The sequence below is a fragment of the Oncorhynchus clarkii genome, chromosome 17 (genome assembly GCF_045791955.1).
Source record: "Oncorhynchus clarkii lewisi isolate Uvic-CL-2024 chromosome 17, UVic_Ocla_1.0, whole genome shotgun sequence".
Taxonomy (NCBI): domain Eukaryota; kingdom Metazoa; phylum Chordata; class Actinopteri; order Salmoniformes; family Salmonidae; genus Oncorhynchus; species Oncorhynchus clarkii.
Window position 1 is genome coordinate 17,980,692 of NC_092163.1, and position 26,957 is coordinate 18,007,648.

The window sequence follows — 26,957 nt, forward strand, 5'->3', positions numbered from 1 at the left end:
TATCATGTGGACAATTGAATATTATTTCTAAGGTGTTTTTCCTGTGGTTCCATTTGTTGCCAACATTTGTTGCCACCAGGTGACATCTCTCATTTAAACATCTTTGGCCAGTGCATACGTGAAAAGGATTTCATTTGAATAAAGTGTAAACAGATTATTACAGTTACATAAGTGGCAACAGGGAAACTATGACAACATTGCCATTACTGTTGAAAGTTTCCCTTTTTCTCTCTATTTTTACCCCACATAGTTTTTTTTTGCATCGATAACGACAAAAAGCAAAGTCTCAAATTTTAAGCAACATTTGGTAAAAAATCATTTATACACGTTTTTCCATTGTATACTCCCAGGGCCACAAGCCATGTATGTTCTCTGTACTCTATGACAGGTTTAAAGTTCATGTTCTGTAGACCTATGACACTGACGCTACATGATACATTTGGCTGTTATTAAAATATAAATCTCAATGCATTTCAGCACACTGATATCATAAATGAGGGTCTATTGCTGTCCTCTTAAAAGCTGGGAAAAAAACACCTTTGCAGAGTGGATGAAGCCAACACATACTGTACCCTACATTATATGAGCATAACACTCATAGGAGTTTCACCTACTCAATCGTTCTCAGAGCGGGAAAGGCAACCAATGAAAAAGAAGAGGAGGCGGGAATACCAAACGGAGAGCAGGTAGACATGTCACTTGATAGGCAAAATAAACACGTTTGGGAAAAAAGTGAGGGAGGCATAGGAAGTACAAAATTCTGCAGGAGCGAGCAGCATATAAGCAAAGTTGAATATAGTTCTTCATTTTGTGCATTAATGTCCTGTTTCCAGTTAGTCTAATTAACTGAATAAATACTAAATGTGAAGCAAGCTAAAATTAGTTAGGTAAAATGTGTTTTCTACGTTGTTAGCAAGCCAACAGTTTAGCCTTAGTTACCAAGCTGCTAGCTAGCTCAACAGTTTCAGCCTTACAGTGCCTTCAGACCTTTGACTTATTCCACATTTTGTGTTGCAGCCTGAATAAAATGTTTAAATATATATTTTTTAAATCACCCATCTACACATACCCCATAATGACAAAGTAAAAACATGTTTATAGAAATGTTTGCAAATGTATTGAAAATGAAATACAGAAATCTCAATTACATACCCTGCCTGAGTCAATACTTTGTACAAGCACCTTTGGCAGAGATTACAGCAGTGAGTCTTTCTGGGTAAGTCTATAAGAGCTTTCCACACCTCGATTGTGCAATATTTGCCCATTATTCTTTACAGAATTCTCCAAGCTCTGTCAAATTGGTTATTGATCAACAGCAATGTATATTTGGCCTTGTGTTTTAGGTTGTCCTGCTGAATGGTGAGTTCGTCTCCAAGTGTCTGTTGGAAAGCAGACTGAACCAGGTTTTCCTTCAGGATTTTGCCTGTGCTTAGCTCTATTCCATTTATTTTGATCCTAAAATATTCATCAGTCCTTGCCGATGACACACACATAACATGACGCAGCCACCACCATGCTTGGAAAATATGAAGAGTGGTACTCAGTCATGTGTTATGTTTGATTTGCCTCAAACATACTGTAATGCTTTGTATTCAGGACATAGTTCACTTTGACCCATTTCTGTACAGTTTTACTTTAGTACCTTATTGCAAACAGGATGCATGTTTTGGAATATTATATTCTGTACAGACTGCCTTCTCTTCACTATAATTTTCGTTAGTATTGTGGAGTAACAATGTACAATGCTGTTGATCCAGCCTCAGTTCTCTCCTATCACAGCCATTAAGCATGGCCATCAGCCACCTACAATCTCTAAACTTGGCTTGTCAATTTGATCTTGGGGTGGGCTACTGCTGAAAAAGTATAGCCGACAATAAGCAGGTTCACTGACAAGCTTTCAAATAGCGTTACCATTGCATGAACACCTGCTGTGACTATTAGCAAACGAATTATGCCAAGAGAAGAAAGTGTTACAGTTCAAGAGTAATCAGGACACTGGGAAGTCCAGAACACAAAGTCGCAAAACACTGAGCAATCTCATTGAGATCTTCCTACAACCAGATGGTCACCTCTTGGCTATTTTGTGTAGATACCGGCTCCGCACTACTGGATTTAGGGTACATCTCATCAGGATCATAACATTTTGACAACCATTAGAAACAACCACCATTGTAAAGTACTCATTTTATTGAAAAGTGCTCAAGTCAAAGGACTTCATATCCATACTGGGGATAGTGGAACGTGATGCACCCTTCTTCAGGCCACCTACAAATAGATGGCTGTAGAGACAAAAGACAGCCATCCCTGTAACAGGTTGAAGAATTGTTAGTAACATGCATCTCATTGCTGTTGGATGTTACAGTAAAATAACCAGCACACACACACCTGACAAGCAAAGTGTTCCAGACCATTACACCAACCAGTCAACTGAATACAGAACACAATGACAGATGAGTAGGTTACAGGTTCAAGTTCATTTGGCATCAAAGCTGATACAATTAAAAGCCAAGTGTAAACTATAGTCTTCAATGCCAAAATCACCAACCTTGTTCTACAGTAGGATATTTTACAAATTCACTGGGGATCCGGGTTTCAGAGTTTTCCACTATTGTGAGCGGTCCAAGAACAGAGTTTTGAACCAGGCCCTGGGGTTCTGAGAAAAAAATAGATATAAATTACTTCAAGCTGCAGTCCCATCAGAACTCAAGAGTGATCAGATCAAATGAATATGGAACTACAGTTTAGTCAGGCTTGAAATGAAGTGCCTCAAAATACCTGAATCCACCCCCCTCTTCAACCGAGGCTTGCAACTCGAGTCACAGCACTTGCAGAGGTCACTTTGAGACGGGTCGTCCAGCAGCTCCCATCTATGAATAAAAAAAGTTGGCTGGTGCATTGGCACTAACGTCATTATGGTCGTTATGTGACATATACTTACCCTCCAGTCTCTTTAATATAGTGGCAGGCCTTCTTTTCGATATCAAAAACCTCAGGGTCCCATGCAACAAGCTTACAATGAATATACACCTGGGGTGAAATAAGAGAACAGTCAAGAGCTACAGTATGAAAACAACCCAGTCATACCGAGAACTTGTGGTCCACTCACTTCCTCGCCTAAGGCAAACTTGAAGGACTGCAGGTAAAGCAGAATAGCAGAGGAGTGGTACCTAGGCAGGAACCTGGAGTTCCCAGTCTTCCCATCTGCAAGGCAACTGAAAATGCATTGTGCAATGAGCAGACAAACAGAACTTCCATCCAGCAAATAAGCCAACTTTAAAATGTATTCAATACTTTTCAACATTTGAGTAGGCTGTTTAGCGCTAGGCAGTCAAAAACCAAAATGTGCACCCTACATGGCCATAGCCAGGTCTGGTACATACCCCTTGTTGGTGATGATGGGGTACACCAGGCTCGCAGACTGCAGTTCTGGTGTTGTGGCCGCCACACACTCCTCCAAGAGCAGCAGCAAGGGCTGATGGTCCTTCTGATCCACTGCTGCCCAGATGGGGATGAAAGAGCCCAGGGGAAACAGGCTGCTCTTAGCCAGACCAGTAAGGTCTTCTACATGCAACAGAGAGGGGAAGGGGCTCAATGCTCATACGTACTGTACAGCCACAGGTTTCAACTAGCTTTGGGCAGTGTCCTCTGCTAAGAATTTCTTTACCAGGTAAGTTGACTGAACATATTCTTACAATAATTGTTGTTGTATGAGTCACTCACCATTGAGGAGTGCCATGTGGAAAACCAATCCTCCATGACCCTCAGCACTACCATAGGCAGGGATAAGGAATGGGGGAATCCATCCCTCAGGTCTACATACAAGGGGGAATGTTTAGTTTAATAATGAAGTTGGCAAAGGCTCAGGAAGATTTGATTCCAACACCATAGCTAGAGTACACTACACCCAATAGAGCCCTAAAACTCAACTCAGTTCCACTGCATTTAAAAAAAAAATCATTACCCTCCAATTAGGGACTGATTTAGACCTGGGACACCAGGTGTGTGCAATTAATGATAAAGTAGAACCGAAAGACAGCAGGCGCCAGACCTCTTAGGGTAAGAGTTGAGTAGCCCTGGCATAGATGGTTACCTTATGTAAACACACTTAATATGGTGACTAATAGCAGCAGGTTTGGGCTTTTGGTTAGGTCTGTAAGTCAGGCTGGTTGAATAGATGTGTTTTTTGCCAGTCACCTGGGGAATAGAAGGAGAAGCATTAGTCGTCGCAGGATCCAAAATGGCATACATTGGGTCAAGAGTTAGACATTACCCGTTTCTTGATGGCACAGCCATTGAGGTTGTAGTGGAATGTCGCCATCCCTTCTCCCGTGGGAAGAACAGAAAATGTGGACGGAACACAGTGTCCAAGGAAAAGACGGGCAGCATGTTCAACCAACTCTGGACTGACCTTCCATGTCACTTTAATGGAGTGTTTCTCACAATCCACATTAAAATCTAAAAATATAAATTTGATAATGTCATCATTCACATCTCAAGAGCCAACACCACAACTTGGCTAGTCTGTTAGGCGGTCAGCATGAGATAAGTAGCCTATTCAAGTTAACATGGTATCAGCGCTACATAATCATATTATGCGTTCATTATTAGACGTACCTTCATTGGCAGCGCTTGCTGCTACGACGACAGCCAAAACAATTGCACATTGCCACAGGAGAGACATGACTGAATGATCTAGGAGTGCCTACAAACTAGACATATTTATGGACCAATTGATCCTAATCATCTTAATTCTGAACACCCGTGAGAGGTCAAGGAGCGATAATTATAGACCTAAAAACTTACCAACATCATCACTTTTGGTATTTCCTGGTCTGAAAACATCCTTGAATTTTTATGGGTTTTAAAAGTAAAAACTGTAATAGTCACATCTTTTCCCCATAAAGTAGTCTGTAAAGCGTCTCACAAAACACGATGGACGGACAGAATAGTGACTTACACAGGAAATAAAGTTGAATCAAAAAGATTGAACAATCTGGTTTGCTCAATTTGACAGTACCACACTAAGTGTGGATTAGGTATTTTTTTTACATCGTTTTAAAGCGTATTTTATGCGACAGTCAAAATGCTGATCAAGGATAAGGTAAGACCAGCCATTTAATTGGTGGCCAAACCCGCTAGTTTACATACTGAATGATCATCTCATCACCGATCTAGCTGTCTGCCGTAGCTAAATATATGAATAGATCTGAAAAGCGCTATATAGTGGGCATCGCAGCAGGCCATTGGCATACCCGTATAGAATGCAGAGTTCGCTAACGTTAACTATACTGAACCAAAATGTAAACGCCGCAAGCAACAATGAAAGATTTTTCTAAGTTACATTTCATATAAGGATATCAGTCAATTGAATTAAATTCATTAGGCCCCAATCTATGGATTTCACAGGACTGGGCAGGGGCGCAGGCATGGGTGGGACTGGGAGAGCAGGGGTGCAGCAATGGATGGGACTGGGAGGGCAAGTGCGCAGCCACAGGGGAGCCAGGCCAAGCCAATCAGAATGAGTTCTTCCCCACAAAAGGGCTTTATTACAGACAGAAATACTCCTCAGTTTCATCAGCTGTCAGGGTTGCTGGTTTCAGAGGATCCCTCAGGTGAAGAAGCCAGATGTGGACGTCCTGGGCTGGAGTGGTTACACGTGGTTGTGAGGCCGGTTGGACGTACTGCCAAATTCTCTAAAACGACATTGGAGGCGGCTTATGTAGAGAAATTAACAGTCAATTCTCTGGCAAAAGCGTTGGTGGACTTTCCTACAGTCAGCATGGCAATTGCATTTTGTATGCTATTTTGTATGCTATTGTATGTGTGAACGATGGCTAGCTCCTCGAATGATCCCAGTCCCTCCTATTGTGCATCTGTTGTAGAAAGAGGCAACGATTCTCAGAACATATGTTCTCTACAAATGTTTTATTTCCTTTTGGATGCAGGTATGTGGTTTTATCTATGTAAAATATGTTATGTATAATAAGGAGAGACTGTATTAATTTTTGTATTCAAAATCATTTTGATGCACTGGGAGAAAGAGGCGACGATTCTCAGAACATATGTGCTCTACAAATGTTTTATTTCCTTTTGGATGCAGATGCAAGATGCAGAGAGTGAGTTCTGCTTAATTAAAACTACCTGATCTCCAAAGTCCACGTCTATAGTCTCAATCAACCACACACAACGCAGAGTTACAGCGGTGCAGTATAGCACCGGTTACATTGGTGCCTTCTAGTCCCGGATTCATCGTTGATTGACGTCAGCTCAATCACCGCGGCGCTGCTGCTCTAGAGACTAATTATATCATTGAGGTACTCTTGCTGCCTTGTGTCAAAAATCGGAACTACAGTATTTTTTCCTGTTTATTTTTTTTCTGACAACGATGTATTGAGAGCGCTGTTTATAGTTAACCAACATAGAAGTGTGTTCATCAACAGACATTTTAACGTAACATTAGTGGTTTAGTGGCATGGCATCTTATAATGGTGATGAACCCAAATTCACTGCTGGGAAGGGGGAGGTTTTTCTCATACTCTGATCAAACCCCTGTAAAGTGTGTAGGTGCAGGAGGTTCCCCCATGTTTTGCTCCACAAAAAATGGGATGAAAGCCCTTCATCTGGTGTTAATCCAAATGCCCCTGTAGATGGTCTAGCTGAGCTGGTCACTCAGCTAGCCCAGGAAATAGGGAGCTCCATTAGGGAAGAACTACAGAGTGGCAGGTCCAGTACTTATGAGCCACCAGTAAGTACAGAAAAGATAAGTGATCATCATTCAGAGTCGGTAGGATATGTAGATCTCAGTAAAATTAAGTTCATCATGCAATCAGACATAAAGTAACCTCCTACATATAGAGGAGATGTTACAGACAAATGCTCCATTCATGAATGGGAGGAGTTGATGAGAATATACTTGAGGAGGAAGGGATGTCCGGTTGAGGAACAATCAGATGAGATAATTAGTCGAGTATCTGGCAAAGCAAGAGACACGGTAAAGATAAATTTACACAATGAGACAACAGTTGATCCTACAGAGAAGCCAGAGATTGTATTTGACATTCTGAAACAGAATTTCAGCGAATTGGCCTATTCATGCATGCCCTTGGCTGATTTTTACAATACTAAACCTGTACCCGGAGAGGCTGTTATGGAGTATTGGGTTCGATTGAACAAGGCCGTAGATGTCTCTTAAGGCCCTCCCTCGTCAGCGACAAGGTAAGAAGATTGACTCCGATGTCGTTAGGATGTTTGTAACATACTGCCCTGACCCCAAACTGACAGCAGTATTCCAATACAAGTCTGCTGAGAAATGGACTGCGAGTGAAGTACAGGAGAGAATCTATGAACATGAACGCCGCAGGAAAGCCACCATGTGTCAATCTACCGCTGTATCCTCAAAGCAAGTAACAGTACATCCCCATGTGAAGGCGGGGTCAACTGATAACTGATGTAATTTACTCATGTTACCTTATAACTCTTATATGGATCTATCATGTGGACAATTGAATATTATTTCTAAGGTGTTTTTCCTGTGGTTCCATTTGTTGCCAAGATTTGTTGCCACCAGGTGACGTCTCTCATTTAAACATCTTTGGCCAGTGCATACGTGAAAATGATTTCATTTGAATAAAGTGTAAACATATGATTACAGTTACATACAGTGCTTTGCGAAAGTATTCGGCCCCCTTGAACTTTGCGACCTTTTGCCACATTTCAGGCTTCAAACATAAAGATATAAAACTGTATTTTTTTGTGAAGAATCAACAACAAGTGGGACACAATCATGAAGTGGAACGACATTTATTGGATATTTCAAACTTTTTTAACAAATCAAAAACTGAAAAATTGGACATGCAAAATTATTCAGCCCCCTTAAGTTAATACTTTGTAGCGCCACCTTTTGCTGCGATTACAGCTGTAAGTCGCTTGGGGTATGTCTCTATCAGTTTTGCACATCGAGAAACTGACATTTTTTCCCATTCCTCCTTGCAAAACAGCTCGAGCTCAGTGAGGTTGGATGGAGAGCATTTGTGAACAGCAGTTTTCAGTTCTTTCCACAGATTCTCGATTGGATTCAGGTCTGGACTTTGACTTGGCCATTCTAACACCTGGATATGTTTATTTTTGAACCATTCCATTGTAGATTTTGCTTTATGTTTTGGATCATTGTCTTGTTGGAAGACAAATCTCCGTCCCAGTCTCAGGTCTTTTGCAGACTCCATCAGGTTTTCTTCCAGAATGGTCCTGTATTTGGCTCCATCCATCTTCCCATCAATTTTAACCATCTTCCCTGTCCCTGCTGAAGAAAAGCAGGCCCAAACCATGATGCTGCCACCACCATGTTTGACAGTGGGGATGGTGTGTTCAGCTGTGTTGCTTTTACGCCAAACATAACGTTTTGCATTGTTGCCAAAAAGTTCAATTTTGGTTTCATCTGACCAGAGCACCTTCTTCCACATGTTTGGTGTGTCTCCCAGGTGGCTTGTGGCAAACTTTAAATGACACTTTTTATGGATATCTTTAAGAAATGGCTTTCTTCTTGCCACTCTTCCATAAAGGCCAGATTTGTGCAATATACGACTGATTGTTGTCCTATGGACAGAGTCTCCCACCTCAGCTGTAGATCTCTGCAGTTCATCCAGAGTGATCACGGGCCTCTTGGCTGCATCTCTGATCAGTCTTCTCCTTGTATGAGCTGAAAGTTTAGAGGGACGGCCAGGTCTTGGTAGATTTGCAGTGGTCTGATACTCCTTCCATTTCAATATTATCGCTTGCACAGTGCTCCTTGGGATGTTTAAAGCTTGGGAAATCTTTTTGTATCCAAATCCGGCTTTAAACTTCTTCACAACAGTATCTCGGACCTGCCTGGTGTGTTCCTTGTTCTTCATGATGCTCTCTGCGCTTTTAACGGACCTCTGAGACTATCACAGTGCAGGTGCATTTATACGGAGACTTGATTACACACAGGTGGATTGTATTTATCATCATTAGTCATTTAGGTCAACATTGGATCATTCAGAGATCCTCACTGAACTTCTGGAGAGAGTTTGCTGCACTGAAAGTAAAGGGGCTGAATAATTTTGCACGCCCAATTTTTCAGTTTTTGATTTGTTAAAAAAGTTTGAAATATCCAATAAATGTCGTTCCACTTCATGATTGTGTCCCACTTGTTGTTGATTCTTCACAAAAAAATACAGTTTTATATCTTTATGTTTGAAGCCTGAAATGTGGCAAAAGGTCGCAAAGTTCAAGGGGGCCGAATACTTTTGCAAGGCACTGTAAGTGGCAACAGGGAAACTATGACAACATTGCCATTACTGTTGAAAGTTTCCCTTTTTCTCTCTATTTTTACCCCACATAGTTTTTTTTTGCATCGATAACGATAGAAAGCAAAGTCTCAAATTTTAAGCAACATTTGGTAAAAAATCATTTATACACGTTTTTTAGTAGCTCCATTGTATACTCCCAGGGCCACAAGCCATGTATGTTCTCTGTACTCTATGACAGGTTTAAAGTTCATGTTCTGTAGACCTATGACACTGACGCTACATGATACATTTGGCTGTTATTAAAATATAAATCTCAATGCATTTCAGCACACTGATATCATAAATGAGGGTCTATTGCTGTCCTCTTAAAAGCTGAAAAAAAACACCTTTGCAGGGTGGATGAAGCCAACACATACTGTACCCTACATTATATGAGCATAACACTCATAGGAGTTTCACCTACTCAATCGTTCTCAGAGCGGGAAAGGCAACCAATGAAAAAGAAGAGGAGGCGGGAATACCAAACGGAGAGCAGGTAGACATGTCACTTGATAGGCAAAATAAACACGTTTGGGAAAAAAGTGAGGGAGGAATAGGAAGTACAAAATTCTGCAGGAGCGAGCAGCATATAAGCAAAGTTGAATATAGTTCTTCATTTTGTGCATTAATGTCCTGTTTCCAGTTAGTCTAATTAACTGAATAAATCCGAAATGTGATGCAAGCTAAAATTAGTTAGGTAAAATGTGTTTTCTACGTTGTTAGCAAGCCAACAGTTTAGCCTTAGTTACCAAGCTGCTAGCTAGCTCAACAGTTTCAGCCTTACAGTGCCTTCAGAAAGTATTCGTACCTTTGACTTATTCCACATGTGTTACAGCCTGAATAAAATGTTTAAATATATATTTTTTAAATCACCCATACCCCATAATGACAAAGTAAAAACATGTTTATAGAAATGTTTGCAAATGTATTGAAAATGAAATACAGAAATCTCAATTACATACCCTGAGTCAATACTTTGTACAAGCACCTTTGGCAGAGATTACAGCAGTGAGTCTTTCTGGGTAAGTCTATAAGAGCTTTCCACACCTCGATTGTGCAGCATTTGCCCATTATTCTTTACAGAACTCTTCAAGCTCTGTCAAATTGGTTTTTGATCAACAGCAGTGTATATTTGGCCTTGTGTTTTGTTATTGTCCTGCTGAATGGTGAGTTTGTCTCCAAGTGTCTGTTGGAAAGCAGACTGAACCAGGTTTTCGCCTGTGCTTAGCTCTATTCCATTTATTTTGATCCTAAAATATTCACCAGTCCTTGCCGATGACACGCATACCCATAACATGATGCAGCCACCACCATGCTTGGAAAATATGAAGAGTGGTACTCAGTCATGTGTTGTGTTTGATTTGCCTCAAACATGCTTTGTATTCAGGACATAAAGTTAAATTCTTTGACCCATTTTTGTACAGTTTTACTTTAGTACCTTATTGCAAACAGGATGCATGTTTTGGAATATTATATTCTGTACAGACTTCCTTCTCTTCACTCTATAATTTTGGTTAGTATTGTGGAGTAACAATGTACAATGCTGTTGATCCAGCCTCAGTTCTCTCCTATCACAGCCATTAAGCATGGCCATCAGCCACCTACAATCTCTAAACTTGGCTTGTCAATTTGATCTTGGGGTGGGCTACTGCTGAAAAAGTATAGCCGACAATAAGCAGGTTCACTGACAAGCTTTCAAATAGCGTTACCATTGCATGAACACCTGCTGTGACTATTAGCAAACTAATTATGCCAAGAGAAGAAAGTGTTACAGTTCAAGAGTAATCAGGACACTGGGAAGTCCAGAACAAAGTCGCAAAACACTGAGCAATCTCATTGAGATCTTCCTACAACCAGATGGTCACCTCTTGGCTATTTTGTGTAGATACCGGCTCCGCACTACTGGATTTAGGGTACATCTCATCAGGATCATAACATTTTGACAACCATTAGAAACAAACACCATTGTAAAGTACTCATTTTATTGAAACGTGCTCAAGTCAAAGGACTTCATATCCATACTGGGGATAGTGGAACGTGATGCACCCTTCTTCAGGCCACCTACAATTAGATGGCTGTAGAGACAGCCATCCCTGTAACAGGTTAAAGAATTGTTAGTAACATGCATCTCATTGCTGTTGGCATCCATTGCTGTTGGATGTTACAGTAAAATAACCAGCACACACACACCTGACAAGCAAAGTGTTCCAGACCATTACACCAACCAGTCAACTGAATACAGAACACAATGACAGATGAGTAGGTTACAGGTTCAAGTTCATTTGGCATCAAAGCTGATACAATTAAAAGCCAAGTGTAAACTATAGTCTTCAATGCCAAAATCACCAACCTTGTTCTACAGTAGGATATTTTACAAATTCACTGGGGATCCGGGTTTCAGAGTTTTCCACTATTGTGAGCGGTCCAAGAACAGAGTTTTGAACCAGGCCCTGGGGTTCTGAGAAAAAAATAGATATAAATTACTTCAAGCTGCAGTCCCATCAGAACTCAAGAGTGATCAGATCAAATGAATATGGAACTACAGTTTAGTCAGGCTTGAAATGAAGTGCCTCAAAATACCTGAATCCACCCCCCTCTTCAACCGAGGCTTGCAACTCGAGTCACAGCACTTGCAGAGGTCACTTTGAGACGGGTCGTCCAGCAGCTCCCATCTATGAATAAAAAAAGTTGGCTGGTGCATTGGCACTAACGTCATTATGGTCGTTATGTGACATATACTTACCCTCCAGTCTCTTTAATATAGTGGCAGGCCTTCTTTTCGATATCAAAAACCTCAGGGTCCCATGCAACAAGCTTACAATGAATATACACCTGGGGTGAAATAAGAGAACAGTCAAGAGCTACAGTATGAAAACAACCCAGTCATACCGAGAACTTGTGGTCCACTCACTTCCTCGCCTAAGGCAAACTTGAAGGACTGCAGGTAAAGCAGAATAGCAGAGGAGTGGTACCTAGGCAGGAACCTGGAGTTCCCAGTCTTCCCATCTGCAAGGCAACTGAAAATGCATTGTGCAATGAGCAGACAAACAGAACTTCCATCCAGCAAATAAGCCAACTTTAAAATGTATTCAATACTTTTCAACATTTGAGTAGGCTGTTTAGCGCTAGGCAGTCAAAAACCAAAATGTGCACCCTACATGGCCATAGCCAGGTCTGGTACATACCCCTTGTTGGTGATGATGGGGTACACCAGGCTCGCAGACTGCAGTTCTGGTGTTGTGGCCGCCACACACTCCTCCAAGAGCAGCAGCAAGGGCTGATGGTCCTTCTGATCCACTGCTGCCCAGATGGGGATGAAAGAGCCCAGGGGAAACAGGCTGCTCTTAGCCAGACCAGTAAGGTCTTCTACATGCAACAGAGAGGGGAAGGGGCTCAATGCTCATACGTACTGTACAGCCACAGGTTTCAACTAGCTTTGGGCAGTGTCCTCTGCTAAGAATTTCTTTACCAGGTAAGTTGACTGAACATATTCTTACAATAATTGTTGTTGTATGAGTCACTCACCATTGAGGAGTGCCATGTGGAAAACCAATCCTCCATGACCCTCAGCACTACCATAGGCAGGGATAAGGAATGGGGGAATCCATCCCTCAGGTCTACATACAAGGGGGAATGTTTAGTTTAATAATGAAGGTGGCAAAGGCTCAGGAAGATTTGATTCCAACACCATAGCTAGAGTACACTACACCCAATAGAGCCCTAAAACTCAACTCAGTTCCACTGCATTTAAAAAAAAATCATTACCCTCCAATTAGGGACTGATTTAGACCTGGGACACCAGGTGTGTGCAATTAATGATAAAGTAGAACCGAAAGACAGCAGGCGCCAGACCTCTTAGGGTAAGAGTTGAGTAGCCCTGGCATAGATGGTTACCTTATGTAAACACACTTAATATGGTGACTAATAGCAGCAGGTTTGGGCTTTTGGTTAGGTCTGTAAGTCAGGCTGGTTGAATAGATGTGTTTTTTGCCAGTCACCTGGGGAATAGAAGGAGAAGCATTAGTCGTCGCAGGATCCAAAATGGCATACATTGGGTCAAGAGTTAGACATTACCCGTTTCTTGATGGCACAGCCATTGAGGTTGTAGTGGAATGTCGCCATCCCTTCTCCCGTGGGAAGAACAGAAAATGTGGACGGAACACAGTGTCCAAGGAAAAGACGGGCAGCATGTTCAACCAACTCTGGACTGACCTTCCATGTCACTTTAATGGAGTGTTTCTCACAATCCACATTAAAATCTAAAAATATAAATTTGATAATGTCATCATTCACATCTCAAGAGCCAACACCACAACTTGGCTAGTCTGTTAGGCGGTCAGCATGAGATAAGTAGCCTATTCAAGTTAACATGGTATCAGCGCTACATAATCATATTATGCGTTCATTATTAGACGTACCTTCATTGGCAGCGCTTGCTGCTGCTACGACGACAGCCAAAACAATTGCACATTTCCACAGGAGAGACATGACTGAATGATCTAGGTAGGAGTGCCTACAAACTAGAAATATTTATGGACCAATTGATCCTAATCATCTTAATTCTGAACACCCGTGAGGGGTCAAGGAGCGATAATTATAGACCTAAAAACTTACCAACATCATCACTTTTGGTATTTCCTGGTCTGAAAACATCCTTGAATTTTTATGGGTTTTAAAAGTAAAAACTGTAATAGTCACATCTTTTCCCCATAAAGTAGTCTGTAAAGCGTCTCACAAAACACGATGGACGGACAGAATAGTGACTTACACAGGAAATAAAGTTGAATCAAAAAGATTGAACAATCTGGTTTGCTCAATTTGACAGTACCACACTAAGTGTGGATTAGGTATTTTTTTTACATCGTTTTAAAGCGTATTTTATGCGACAGTCAAAATGCTGATCAAGGATAAGGTAAGACCAGCCATTTAATTGGTGGCCAAACCCGCTAGTTTACATACTGAATGATCATCTCATCACCGATCTAGCTGTCTGCCGTAGCTAAATATATGAATAGATCTGAAAAGCGCTATATAGTGGGCATCGCAGCAGGCCATTGGCATACCCGTATAGAATGCAGAGTTCGCTAACGTTAACTATACTGAACCAAAATGTAAACGCCGCAAGCAACAATGAAAGATTTTTCTGAGTTACATTTCATATAAGGATATCAGTCAATTTAATTAAATTCATTAGGCCCCAATCTATGGATTTCACAGGACTGGGCAGGGGCGCAGGCATGGGTGGGACTGGGAGAGCAGGGGTGCAGCAATGGATGGGACTGGGAGGGCAAGTGCGCAGCCACAGGGGAGCCAGGCCAAGCCAATCAGAATGAGTTCTTCCCCACAAAAGGGCTTTATTACAGACAGAACTACTCCTCAGTTTCATCAGCTGTCAGGGTTGCTGGTTTCAGAGGATCCCTCAGGTGAAGAAGCCAGATGTGGACGTCCTGGGCTGGAGTGGTTACACGTGGTTGTGAGGCCGGTTGGACGTACTGCCAAATTCTCTAAAACGACATTGGAGGCGGCTTATGTAGAGAAATGAACAGTCAATTCTCTGGCAAAAGCGTTGGTGGACTTTCCTACAGTCAGCATGGCAATTGCATTTTGTATGCTATTTTGTATGCTATTGTATGTGTGAACGATGGCTAGCTCCTCGAATGATCCCAGTCCCTCCTATTGTGCATCTGTTGTAGAAAGAGGCGACGATTCTCAGAACATATGTTCTCTACAAATGTTTTATTTCCTTTTGGATGCAGGTATGTGGTTTTATCTATGTAAAATATGTTATGTATAATAAGGAGAGACTGTATTAATTTAAGAGGCGACGATTCTCAGAACATATGTGCTCTACAAATGTTTTATTTCCTTTTGGATGCAGATGCAAGATGCAGAGAGTGAGTTCTGCTTAATTAAAACTACCTGATCTCCAAAGTCCACGTCTATAGTCTCAATCAACCACACACAACGCAGAGTTACAGCGGTGCAGTATAGCACCGGTTACATTGGTGCCTTCTAGTCCCGGATTCATCGTTGATGGACCTCACCTCAATCACCGCGGCGCTGCTGCTCTAGAGACTAATTATATCATTGAGGTACTCTTGCCTCCTTGTGGCAAAAATCGGAACTACAGTCTTTTTTCCTGTTGATTTTTTTTCTGACAACTATGTATTGAGAGCGCTGTTTATAGTTAACCAACATAGAAGTGTGTTCATCAACAGACATTTTAACGTAACATTAGTGGTTTAGTGGCATGGCATCTTATAATGGTGATGAACCCAAATTCACTGCTGGGAAGGGGGAGGTTTTTCTCATACTCTGATCAAACCCCTGTAAAGTGTGTAGGTGCAGGAGGTTCCCCCATGTTTTGCTCCACAAAAAAATGGGATGAAAGCCCTTCATCTGGTGTTAATCCAAATGCCCCTGTAGATGGTCTAGCTGAGCTGGTCACTCAGCTAGCCCAGGAAATAGGGAGCTCCATTAGGGAAGAACTACAGAGTGGCAGGTCCAGTACTTATGAGCCACCAGTAAGTACAGAAAAGATAAGTGATCATCATTCAGAGTCGGTAGGATATGTAGATCTCAGTAAAATTAAGTTCATCATGCAATCAGACATAAAGGAACCTCCTACATATAGAGGAGATGTTACAGACAAATGCTCCATTCATGAATGGGAGGAGTTGATGAGAATATACTTGAGGAGGAAGGATGTCCGGTTGAGGAACAATCAGATGAGATAATTAGTCGATTATCTGGCAAAGCAAGAGACATGGTAAAGATAAATTTACACAATGAGACAACAGTTGATCCTACAGAGAAGCCAGAGATTGTATTTGACATTCTGAAACAGAATTTCCGCAAATTGGCCTATTCATGCATGCCCTTGGCTGATTTTTACAATACTAAACCTGTACCCGGAGAGGCTGTTATGGAGTATTGGGTTCGATTGAACAAGGCCGTAGATGTCGCTGACGAGGGCCTTAAGAGACAAGGTAAGAAGATTGACTCCGATGTCGTTAGGATGTTTGTAACATACTGCCCTGACCCCAAACTGGCAGCAGTATTCCAATACAAGTCTGCTGAGAAATGGACTGCGAGTGATGTACGGGAGAGAATCTATGAACATGAACGCCGCAGGAAAGCCACCATGTGTCAATCTACCGCTGTATCCTCAAAGCAAGTAACAGTACATCCCCAGATAACTCCATGTGAAGGCGGGGTCAATGCTGGTGCGTGCAGTGACACTTCTCTCACATCAAGCGCCAAACAAGATGGGCAGAGTGCAAGTATCGAGAGACTCATTCACCTGCTTGAGAGAGAAGAGCATAGAGAAGAGCATACCACCCGTTATGGTTTCACAGACACAGGCCAAGGCACCATCTTTCCACACCCACCCAACCCAGGGAATGCAGGGTTTGTGGCTCAACAGATCACTCCACTGTGATGCACTGTAGACATGAGAACCTGTGCCTCCGGTGCTTTTCCCCAGATCATTGGAATTCAAATTGTCCAAAACCGGGGGATCACTATGCCAATCCCGGTGGTGAGAGACGCCCACCACAACAGCAGAGAAACTCACCACCACAGCAGCAACCATTAAACTGACACGCCCACAGGTGAAGGGGGGAAATGTGGGTGTTCAACTGTCTACCCCCAAGAAAGAATTTGATGATCTCGAGAAAACGTATGATATTTTGTGCTCTAATGCGAAAGAAGGAGAGAAAATTGTTATGTTAGGTTCACAAGAGGTTGAGGCTTTTTCAGATTTGTTTTAAACCTCTGTGTCTGTACATGGGAAAGTGCAGCTTAAGGGCATGCTTGACACTGGGTCTATGGCCTGTACATTGAGTGAACATGCGGAGCAGAGACTTTTGGAAGCAGGTGCCCTTCCTCAGCATTATCAGCCTCCCACATAATTAGTATTAGTGGGGTGTGGGGGTAAGAAGACCTCAACAAAGTGTTTCTATGATTTGGAGATGCAAATCTATGGGATTGATGTTCAAATGTTCATAGATGACCAGCAGGGTCAAATAATAATAATCACAGTGGTTGTAGAGGGTGCAACAGGTCTGCACCTCAGGAGTAAATGTCAGTTGGCTTTTCATAGCAGATCATTCAGAGTATCTCTACCACTCCTGCTGTCTCTAGAGTGTTGAGGTCTGGGACAAGGTAGCACGTCCGGTGAACAGGTCAGGGTTCCATAGCTGCAGGCAGAACAGTTGAAACTGGAGCAGCAGCATGACCAGGTGGACTGGGGACGGCAAGGAGTCATCAGGCCAGGTAGTCCTGAGGCATGGTCCTAGGGCTCAGGTCCTCCGAGACAGAGAGAGAAAGAAAGATAGAAAGGGAGAGAGAATTAGAGAGAGCATACTTAAATTCACACAGGACACTGGACAAGACAGGATAAATACTCCAGATATAACAGACTGACTGTAGCCTACACACAAACTATTGCAGCATAAATACTGGCTGAGACAGGAGAGGTCAGGAGACACTGTGGCCCCGTCCCACGATACCCCCGGACAGGGCCAAACAGGCAGGATATAACCCGACCCACTTTGCCAAAGTACAGCCCCCACACCACTAGAGGGGTATCTTCAACCCCCCAACTTACTATCCTGAGGCAAGGCCGAGTATTGCCCACGAAGATCTCCCTCACGGCACGAACCCAAGGGGGGGCACCAACCCGGGCAGAAAGATCACGTTACTGACTCAACCCACTCAAGTGACACACCCCTCCTAGGGAAGGCATGAAAGAGCACCAGTAAGCCAATGACTCAGCCCCTGTAATAGGGTTAGAGGCAGAGAATCCCAGTGGAGAGACTGGAACCGGCCAGGCAGAGACAGCAAGGGCTGTTCCTTGCTCCAGTGCCTTTCCGTTCACTTTCACACTCCTGGGCCAGACTACACTCAATCATAGGACCAACTGAAGTCTTCAATAAAGACTTAAAGGTCGAGACCGAGTCTGCGTCTCTCACATGGACAGGCAGACCATTCCATAAAAATGGAGCTCTATCTGAGAAAGTCGTGCCTCCAGCTGTTTGGTTAGATATTCTAGAGACAATAAGGAGGCCTGCGTCTTGTGACCGTAGCGTACATATAGGTATGTACGGCAAGACCAAATCAGAAAGATAGGTAGGAGCAAGCCCATGTAATACTTTGTAGGTTAGCAGTAAAACCTTGAAATCAGCCCTAGTCTTAACAGGAAGCCAGTGTAGAGAGGTTAGCACTGGAGTAATATGATCACATTTTTTGGTTCTAGTCAAGATTTTAGTAGCCGTGTTTAGCACTAACTGAAGTTAATTTAGTGCTTTATCCGGGTAGCCGGAAAGTAGAGCATAGCAGTAGTCTAACCTAGAAGTGACAAAAACATGGATTACATTTTCTGCATCATTTTTTGGACAGATAGTTTCTGATTTTTGCAATGTTATGTAGATGGAAAAAAAGCTGTCCTTGAAACAGTCTTGATATGTTCGAAAAGAGAGCCTTCATCTTAGACTTGGGACCACACAGCCACACCACTGAATAGCAGGCTAATGATTGCTTTGCAATGCTTGCAGTTAGCCACTGATTCTTTCCAAGCAGAGATTGGAAATCGGATTCTATGCATTCAACCCTTTGTCCAAATAAGTCACACCAATAGCAAACTTTCCATACTTTGAATGCACTATAAGTGTAGCCATGCACTCAAATGTACCCACTAATCATCCAAAGGTTTGTGCGCTTGTAAGGCTACTTTACATACCCAAGTGCGTATTTTATACGCTGTACTGTAGTCTTGAGGCTGCGCGAATGCTTTGTTCCTTGGTTATGCGTCTTTCCAAACAATCCAGTTTTTCAATTCCCGAGGAAGTATTTTCCAGCGGAGTATTTTGACTAAGTGTAGTGGCTAAATGGCTAATATAATTGTCAAAATACAATTTCCATTCTAATCCTTTAGCCACAATGGCGACTAGTGAAATGTTATTCTTGACGCATACACATCCAATGTCCAGAGATTGATTCAAGTTGAAAAATAATAATAGATTTATTTGTCGTTCTTCTGGACACAAAAATGTATAGAATTTTACCAAAACGAGTTCTGATCATTAAACTAAAGAAACAAACAGCATGGTAAACATGGACGGTATGGTCAAAAGACTGTGTGCTGCCATTCCAGTCACTCCCAGTAGGCCTTGGAGAATGTATGCCTTTTAACTGTATTCTCTATTGGCCTGTAGAGGGGGAACACACCTGACGGGATTAATGGCAAACACACATTCAACAGAAATGTTTCATGAATTGGAAACAATTCCTACAATAAGTATTCAGACCCTTGGGAATGACGTTACAAGCTTGGCACACCTGTATTTGGGGAGTTTCTCACATTCTTCTCTGCAGATCCTCTCAAGCTCTGTCAGGTTGGATGGGGAGTGTCGATGCACAGCTATTTTCATGTCTCTCCAGAGATGTTTGATCGGGTTCAAATCCAGGCTCTGGCTGGGCCACTCAAGGACATTCAGAGATTTGTCCCGAAGCCACTCCTGTGTTCTCTTGGCCGTGTGCTTAGGGTCTTTGTCCTGTTGGAAGGTGAACCTTTGCCCCCAGTTTGAGGTCCTGAGTGCTCTGAAGCCGGTTTTCATCAATAATCTCTCTGTACTTTGCGCTGTTTATCTTTCCCTCGATCCTGACTATTCTCCCAGTCCCTGTTGCTGAAAAACACCACCATGCTGCCACCGCCATGCTTCACCGCAGGGATGGTATTGGCCAGGTGATGAGCGGTGCCTGGTTTCCTCCAGACATGCCTCTTGGCATTCAGGCCAAAGAGTTCAATATTGGTTTCATCAGACCAGATAATCTTGTTTCTGTAAAAGAGAGGTGATTGTACGTAACATTCTGTACAAAATTAAGTCAGCAATTGTGAACAATATTGCCCGTTCTCTATGTCAGGTATTTTATACACAAAGGCCTATGTAACTAATATGGTCAAAGAGCAATATTTGATAATGTCCAAGATAGATCTCTTGATTGTTTGAAAAAGACGATGGAAACACTATGCGTAATGGATATTTAGTGCCAGAATGGGGCACATCAATATTATAATCGTTCACCTGGAAATGTGAAACAATAAAGTAAAACTCAGTTAGACTTTCAATAGTGATTGTTTTTACAAAGGTCTACAACCCTGTCATAACACCTGTATCCAAGGCCAAGGACCACCAACTGTAACTTCCACTTGCATTGACATGAAAGGAAAACAATGGATCGATCATAGAAAATGCAATGGAATAAGTGGCAAGTTGTCCATCACTTAGAAACACATTTGAAACACAAAGGCACCATATCATTACTGTTGTTCTTAATACAGACCTACACTAAAAATTAGGGGCTTAACAAAGTTTCTTCTAAGATTCTCAAAGTTATTTGAAGAACCTTAGGATTCTTAACACTGAAAATTGCCTGAAAAAGGTTCTTCCAAGAACCCCATAGGAGGAGGTGTTCATCGTGGAACCTCCTTAGTTGGTGCAGGTTCTTGCAAGAACCTAACTGCCCAACTGAAACATTTGGAAGGACAGCAGGAGCAGGCACTTAGCTGAAACAAGTATAGATTTCCTTAATTTAAGGTAAGGTCTGTCCCTTAAGGTAAGGTCTGTATGAGGCCCTGTATGATCTAAATTGATATTGTTTGAGGATAGCATCAATCTTTTCATATTTGTGCAAATCTTTCTAAAAGAGAAAATTGACAATTTAATGGCTATCAAATCAACAAAGAGGTAAGAATATGTAGGCTATAAGAAAATGTTGAAGGCTAGGTGTATTGGGTGCAGGTGACTGAACTGCTCACTTATGTGTCTGTCTGCAGATATACAGAGGAGGCATACAAAGATGTCACATCTGCTCCTGCAACGCCCCCTCAACAGCTCATCCTGTGTCTCCTTGACCTGCCACCACTCCCCCAGTACTCTCTCCATCTCCCTCTCCCTCTCTCTCTTTCTGTGTGTGATTGTGTGGGGGCGGAGACAGGTTTGCTGGAGTCAGAGCAGATCCCCACCAGCTGCAATCTGTTCCATAATCAAGAACTCTACAAATACTCAGCCCTGCCACTTCCACGATGCCAGATCGTAATCTCTGCTCAGTCAGTCTACGCTTCTAGCTATTTGTTACTATTCAGATCCTGTTACCCTGCTGTGTATATTTCCCTGCCTGACACTGTTTTTCTCTCTGCTACAGTTCTGCTCGCTCTGACTCTGGTCCCTGTCTCCTGTCCCACATCTTGTATTCCTGCTACTCTGTCCTGGATTATCATAGGTACACTTCAACTGTGAGAGACGGAATCTAAAATAAAAATCCAGAAAATCACATTGTATGATTTTTAAGTAATTCATTTGCATTTTATTGCATGATATAAGTATTTGATCACCTACCAACCAGTAAGAATTCCGGCTCTCACAGACCTGTTCGTTTTTCTGTAAGAAGCCCTTTAAGATGAGTACAACCCCAAGAACACCATCCCAACCGTGAAGCATGGAGGTGGAAACATCATTCTTTGGGGATGCTTTTCTGCAAAGGGGACAGGACGACTGCACCATATTGAGGGGAGGATGGATGGGGCCATGTATCGCGAGATCTTTGCCAACAACCTCCTTCCCTCAGTAAGAACATTGAAGAGGGGTCGTGGCTGGGTCTTCCAGCATGACAACGACCCGAAACACACAGCCAGGGCAACTAAGGAGTGGCTCCGTAAGAAGCATCTCAAGGTCCTGGAGTGGCCCGGCCAGTCTCCAGACCTGAACCCAATACAACATCTTTGGAGGGAGCTGAAAGTCCGTATCGCCCAGCGACAGCCCCAAAACCTGAAGGATCTGGAGAAGGTCTGTATGGAGGAGTGCGCCAAAATCCCTGCTGCAGTGTGTACAAACCTGGTCAAGAACAACAGGAAACGTATGATCTCTGTAATTGCAAACAAAGGTTTCTGTACCAAATATTAAGTTCTGCTTTTCTGATGTATCAAATACTTATGTCATGCAATAAAATGCAAATGAATTACTTAAAAATCATACAATGTGATTTTCTGGATATTTGCTTTAGATTCCGTCTCTCACAGTTGAAGTGTACCTATGATAAAAATTACAGACCTCTACATGCTTTGTAAGTAGGAAAACCTGCAAAATCGGCAGTGTATCATATACTTGTTCTCCCCACCGTATGTGTTTGAAAAACTATATCCAAACAGCTTTTTTATTCACATTTACCACAAAAACCAAGGTATGAATACTGTCGTGCATGTTTTGTTAAACAATTTTGGATTCAGACTTCACCCTCCCTACACATCTGAATATAATAGGATACCTGTTCAATCACCATGCGCTGCAAAATCCTTCTGGCTGTGGATACGGAGAACGTCAACATGCCAGAGAATATACCCACTGGACTTGAGGCTCTGCTGGGAGTTTACCTGATATTTTGATTTGTATATTCTACTTTGTCACTAAAATCAACCTTTTTAAAAGGTTCTTCAAAGAAATTATAGGGCTTGCCCCACAGTTTCAATTTGAAGAACCCCTAAAGGATACTCCAGGAACCTTTTCTTTTTAGAGTGTAGTTGTAAAATGATTATACCACTGATATCGTTAAAGCGAAACCTAAACAACCGATGAGAAAAGGTTAAGTGGACAGTGTGTGATGACGTACATCCTCCACTCTTATCTGGACTAAAGAGAGAATCATTGACAGTGACCAACATTAGAGATGTTTACTTATAGATTTTCTAAATAGTTAAGGAACTATCTTCTGTATATATTATAGTCTTTAAAAGCTTCAAAAAATTGTAATTCAAGTCATACAGATATGATATCCGTTTAGAATGTTGTCAATGAAGCTTGTCAATATTATACTTTTTTTAACACTGGAATTGTTGTCAGGATACCACAGCCAAAGTGATATGCTGTTATGGAAATAGGAAACAAGTGATAATGGTTTAACATGGACCTGATGTCTCTTTACATTGTGCACTTCACAAGAATGTAATGTATCAACTCATTTAAATAGAAAACTGGAAGCCAGTCTGTCAGTTTCTGGCACTCCAAGGATGATGAGAATAGATAGGGGGGCTCTTTCCTATGAAGACTGGAGGTGTGTTTGTGGTAACTGGTGTAATTGGGGTGTGAGATGTGGGTGTGGAAGAGGGTGTATATTATAAACTGATAAATAAAGCAAAAAGGCATGTAAGATTCATGTCCTAGATTAGAAATACAACCATTTTGTTAGGGTCCTTCCACCTCCAGCCCTCTAAATTGTGCTGGCCCAGTCTGTGCTATGTCCCTCTTTTTTTACTGCTGTAACTTCCAGTATAGGAGGTATACCACTCCCCTCCATACCAGCTTTATTATAATCAGTGGTGTTCAAATACTTTAAAGTACTACTTAAATAGTTTTTTGGGGTATCTGTACTTTACTATTTATATTTTTGACAACTTTTACTTCACAACATTCTTAAGGAAAAGGATGCACTTTCTAATCTATACATTTTCCCTGACACCCAAAAGTACTTGTTACATGATAAATGCTTAGCAGGACAGGATAACTGTCCAATTCACGCGCTTAGCAAGAGAACACGTGCTCATCCCTAATGCTTCTGATTTGGCAGACTCACTAAACATAAATTATGTCTGAGTGTTGGAGTGTACCCCTGGCTATCCATACATTTTTAAAACAAGAATGGTGCCATCTGCTTTGCTTAATATAAGGAATTTGAAATGATTTATACTTTTACTTTTGATACTTAAGTATATATTCAACAACTACATTTACTTTTGATACTTAAGTATATTTAGAACCAAATACTTTTAGACTTTTACGCAAGTAGTATTTTACTGTGTTACTTTCACTTTTACTTGAGTAACTTTCTATTAAGGTATCTTTACTTTTGCTCAAGTATGACATTTGTGTACTTTTTCCACCACTGATCATTCCACCTGACATTTGGAAGAAATTGCATGTTATTGTCTTTTGCATGTAGGCCAAAGACAATGACTCACTCTTTCGCTTTTGTTGCAGTCTTTCGCAGAACAGCTCTATCTGTGGTAATAGAACCAAAGAAAACAGTAGAAATAGAAATTCACTTGACAGTGAAGGACTGTCAAGTGATTAGGGACGCAATGGTGTCTTGGTTTCCCTGGAAATACCTCTTGTCATACGTCAAGTCAAACACTCCCTTTCAACATTTAGGGTCACCAGAGAATATAGAGAGCCCATGAATTAAGTGTTTGTTTAATATACAGTCTATTGGCTGAATGAGGGGGCTTTGGGGTTTCAATAAGTGGTGGTTTGAGGATAGCGACAGTGAAGTCTTGATGGGGATGTTTACATAGCGAGGCATGTGACTCATTCATCACGTTGTCTTGTGGCTTCACCGTGAATAAACGTTTTGTACTGTTGTGGCTTAGAGGTAAAACAATACAATAAATATCTGCTTACAGGGCCTTCAAAAATTCTTCACACCCCTTGACTTTTTCCAAATGTTTTGTTGTGTTACAGCCTGAATTTAAAATGGATACATTTTAGATTTTGTCTCAACACAAAATACCCCATAATGTGAAAGTGGAATTATGTATTTGGAAATTCATTAAAAGTGAAAAGCTGAAGTGTCTTGACTCAATAAGTATTCAAGCCCTTTGTTATGGCAAGCCTAAATAAGTCCATGAGTAAAAATTTGCTTAACAAGTCACAAGTTGCATGGACTCACTCTGTGTGCAATAATAGTGTTTAACATCAGTTTTGAATGATTACCTCCTCTCTGTACCAGACACGTACAATTATCTGTAAGGTCAAGCAGTGAATTTCAAACACAGATTCAACCAAAGAGACCAGGGAGGTTTGCCTTACAAAGAAGGGCACATATTGGTATATTGGTAAAAATAAATAAAAAGCAGACCCTGAATATCACTTTGAGCACGGTAAAGTTATGAATTAAACTTTGGATGGTGTATCAATACACCCAGTCACTACAAAGTGTCACCACTTCCGCCGAAGTCGATCCCTCTCCTTGTTCGGGTGGCATTCGGCGGTCGATGTCACCGGTCTTCTAGCCATCGCCGCTCCACCTTTCATTTTCCATTTGTTTTGTCTTGTTTTCCGGCACACCTGGTTCACATTCCCTCATCAGACCGAATGTATATTATTCTCTGTTTCCCCCATGTCTGTGTGTGGAATTGTTCTTTGTGTTATGCTACAGACTGGCTTGCGCTAGGTTTGTTTCAAACCTAGGTTTGTTTGTTTTATTTAATCCGGTTCATGTTACCGTGGTTGTGCTTTGTGCTGCCTCGCCTGTGCCTTTGAGTCAGGGTGTAAATTAAAGTTCTCCTGTTATCACCCATCTCTGCTCTCCTGCCCCTGACTTCCCGTCAACCAGTCACTCACCCCGTTACACAAAGATACAGGCGTCCTTCCTAACTCAGTTGCTGGAGAGGAAGGAAACAGAGCAGGGATTTCACCTTGAGGCCAATTGTGACTTTAAAACAGTTAGAGTTTAGCGGTTGTGTATTTACAAGACAATACTAACCGAAATGACAGAGAGAAAATAAGGAAAATTAAACAGAATAAATATATTCCAAAACACACATCCTGTTTGCAACATGGTACTTAAGGTACCACTCTTCATATTTTTGGGAATTAAGCATGGTGGAGGCTGCATCATGTTACGGGTATGCTTGTCATCAGTAGGGAATAGGGAGTTTTTTATGATAAAAATAAATGGAATAGAGCTAAGCACAGGCAAAATCCTTGTCACGCACTCTATGCGTAGTGGGTGCAGAGTCAGGCGCAGGAAGCAGAGAGTAAAGAACAATGTTTTATTCCGGCGCAGGGAAAATGGTCACGCCAAACACCAGGCGAAATAACAAGACCGGCCCAAAACCAGAACCCAACCAGTCCGGAGAAAAACAAAGGAAATCGCCCGCACAAAGAGCAGGCGGGCATTACCGGCTTAAATAGCCCAACTAAAACCTAAACAAGAAACAGGTGTAACCAATAAGACAAAACCAACAGAAAAGGGAAAAGGGATCGGTGGCAGCTAGTAGACCGGTGATGATGACTGCCGAGCGCCTCCCGAACAGGAAGAGGAGCCACCTTCGGGGGGAGTCATGACAATCCTAGTGTAAAAGCTCCAGTCTGCTCCAGTCTGCTCCAGTCTGCTTTCCAACAGACACTAGGAGACAATTTCACCTTTCAGCAGGATAATAACCGAAAACACAAGGTCTAGTATACACTGGAGTTGTTTACCAAGACCACATAGAATATTCCTGAGTGGCCCAGTTACAAGTTTTGACTTAAATCGGCTTAAATATATGGCAAGACTTAAATGGCTGTCTAGCAATGATCAACAACCAACTTGACAGAGCTTGAAGAATTACAAAAAAAAATAATTTGCAAATATTGTACAATCCAGGTGTGTAAAGCTCTTACCAAGCTCTTTCTTAGCCAGAAAGTCTCACAGCTGTAATCACTACCAAAGATGCTTGTAACATGTATTGACTCAGGGGTGTGAATACTTATGTAAATGAGATTTGTCTGTATTTCATGTTCAACTAATGTGCAAACATTTCTAAGTTTTCACTTTGTCATTATGGGGTATTGTGTGTGTGTATATAGGTGAGATATATATGTGTTTAATTCA

The 26,957-nt window shown here is 41.8% G+C and overlaps 2 protein-coding genes across 2 annotated transcripts; both read right to left on the reverse strand.

Moving 5' to 3' along the window:
- Positions 1 to 2,179: 2,179 nt before the first annotated feature.
- On the reverse strand, positions 2,180 to 4,797 carry LOC139369613 (zona pellucida sperm-binding protein 3-like). Its single transcript, XM_071108873.1, has 11 exons — positions 4,615 to 4,797; positions 4,271 to 4,455; positions 4,091 to 4,194; positions 3,721 to 3,812; positions 3,381 to 3,561; positions 3,107 to 3,212; positions 2,939 to 3,027; positions 2,776 to 2,867; positions 2,546 to 2,653; positions 2,386 to 2,427; positions 2,180 to 2,304 (listed from the first exon to the last, which is right to left on the reverse strand). Exons 1-10 carry the CDS (start codon positions 4,679 to 4,681, stop codon positions 2,411 to 2,413), a joined length of 1,041 nt encoding a protein of 346 aa, XP_070964974.1. The 5' UTR covers positions 4,682 to 4,797; the 3' UTR covers positions 2,180 to 2,304; positions 2,386 to 2,410.
- Positions 4,798 to 11,275: 6,478 nt separating this feature from the next.
- On the reverse strand, positions 11,276 to 13,797 carry LOC139370413 (zona pellucida sperm-binding protein 3-like). The gene is made up of 11 exons (XM_071109878.1): positions 13,727 to 13,797; positions 13,383 to 13,567; positions 13,203 to 13,306; positions 12,834 to 12,925; positions 12,494 to 12,674; positions 12,220 to 12,325; positions 12,052 to 12,140; positions 11,889 to 11,980; positions 11,659 to 11,766; positions 11,499 to 11,540; positions 11,276 to 11,401 (listed from the first exon to the last, which is right to left on the reverse strand). The coding sequence occupies exons 1-10, from the start codon at positions 13,794 to 13,796 to the stop codon at positions 11,524 to 11,526; spliced, it is 1,044 nt and encodes a 347-aa protein (XP_070965979.1). The 5' UTR covers position 13,797; the 3' UTR covers positions 11,276 to 11,401; positions 11,499 to 11,523.
- Between the last annotated feature and the right edge of the window lie 13,160 nt (positions 13,798 to 26,957).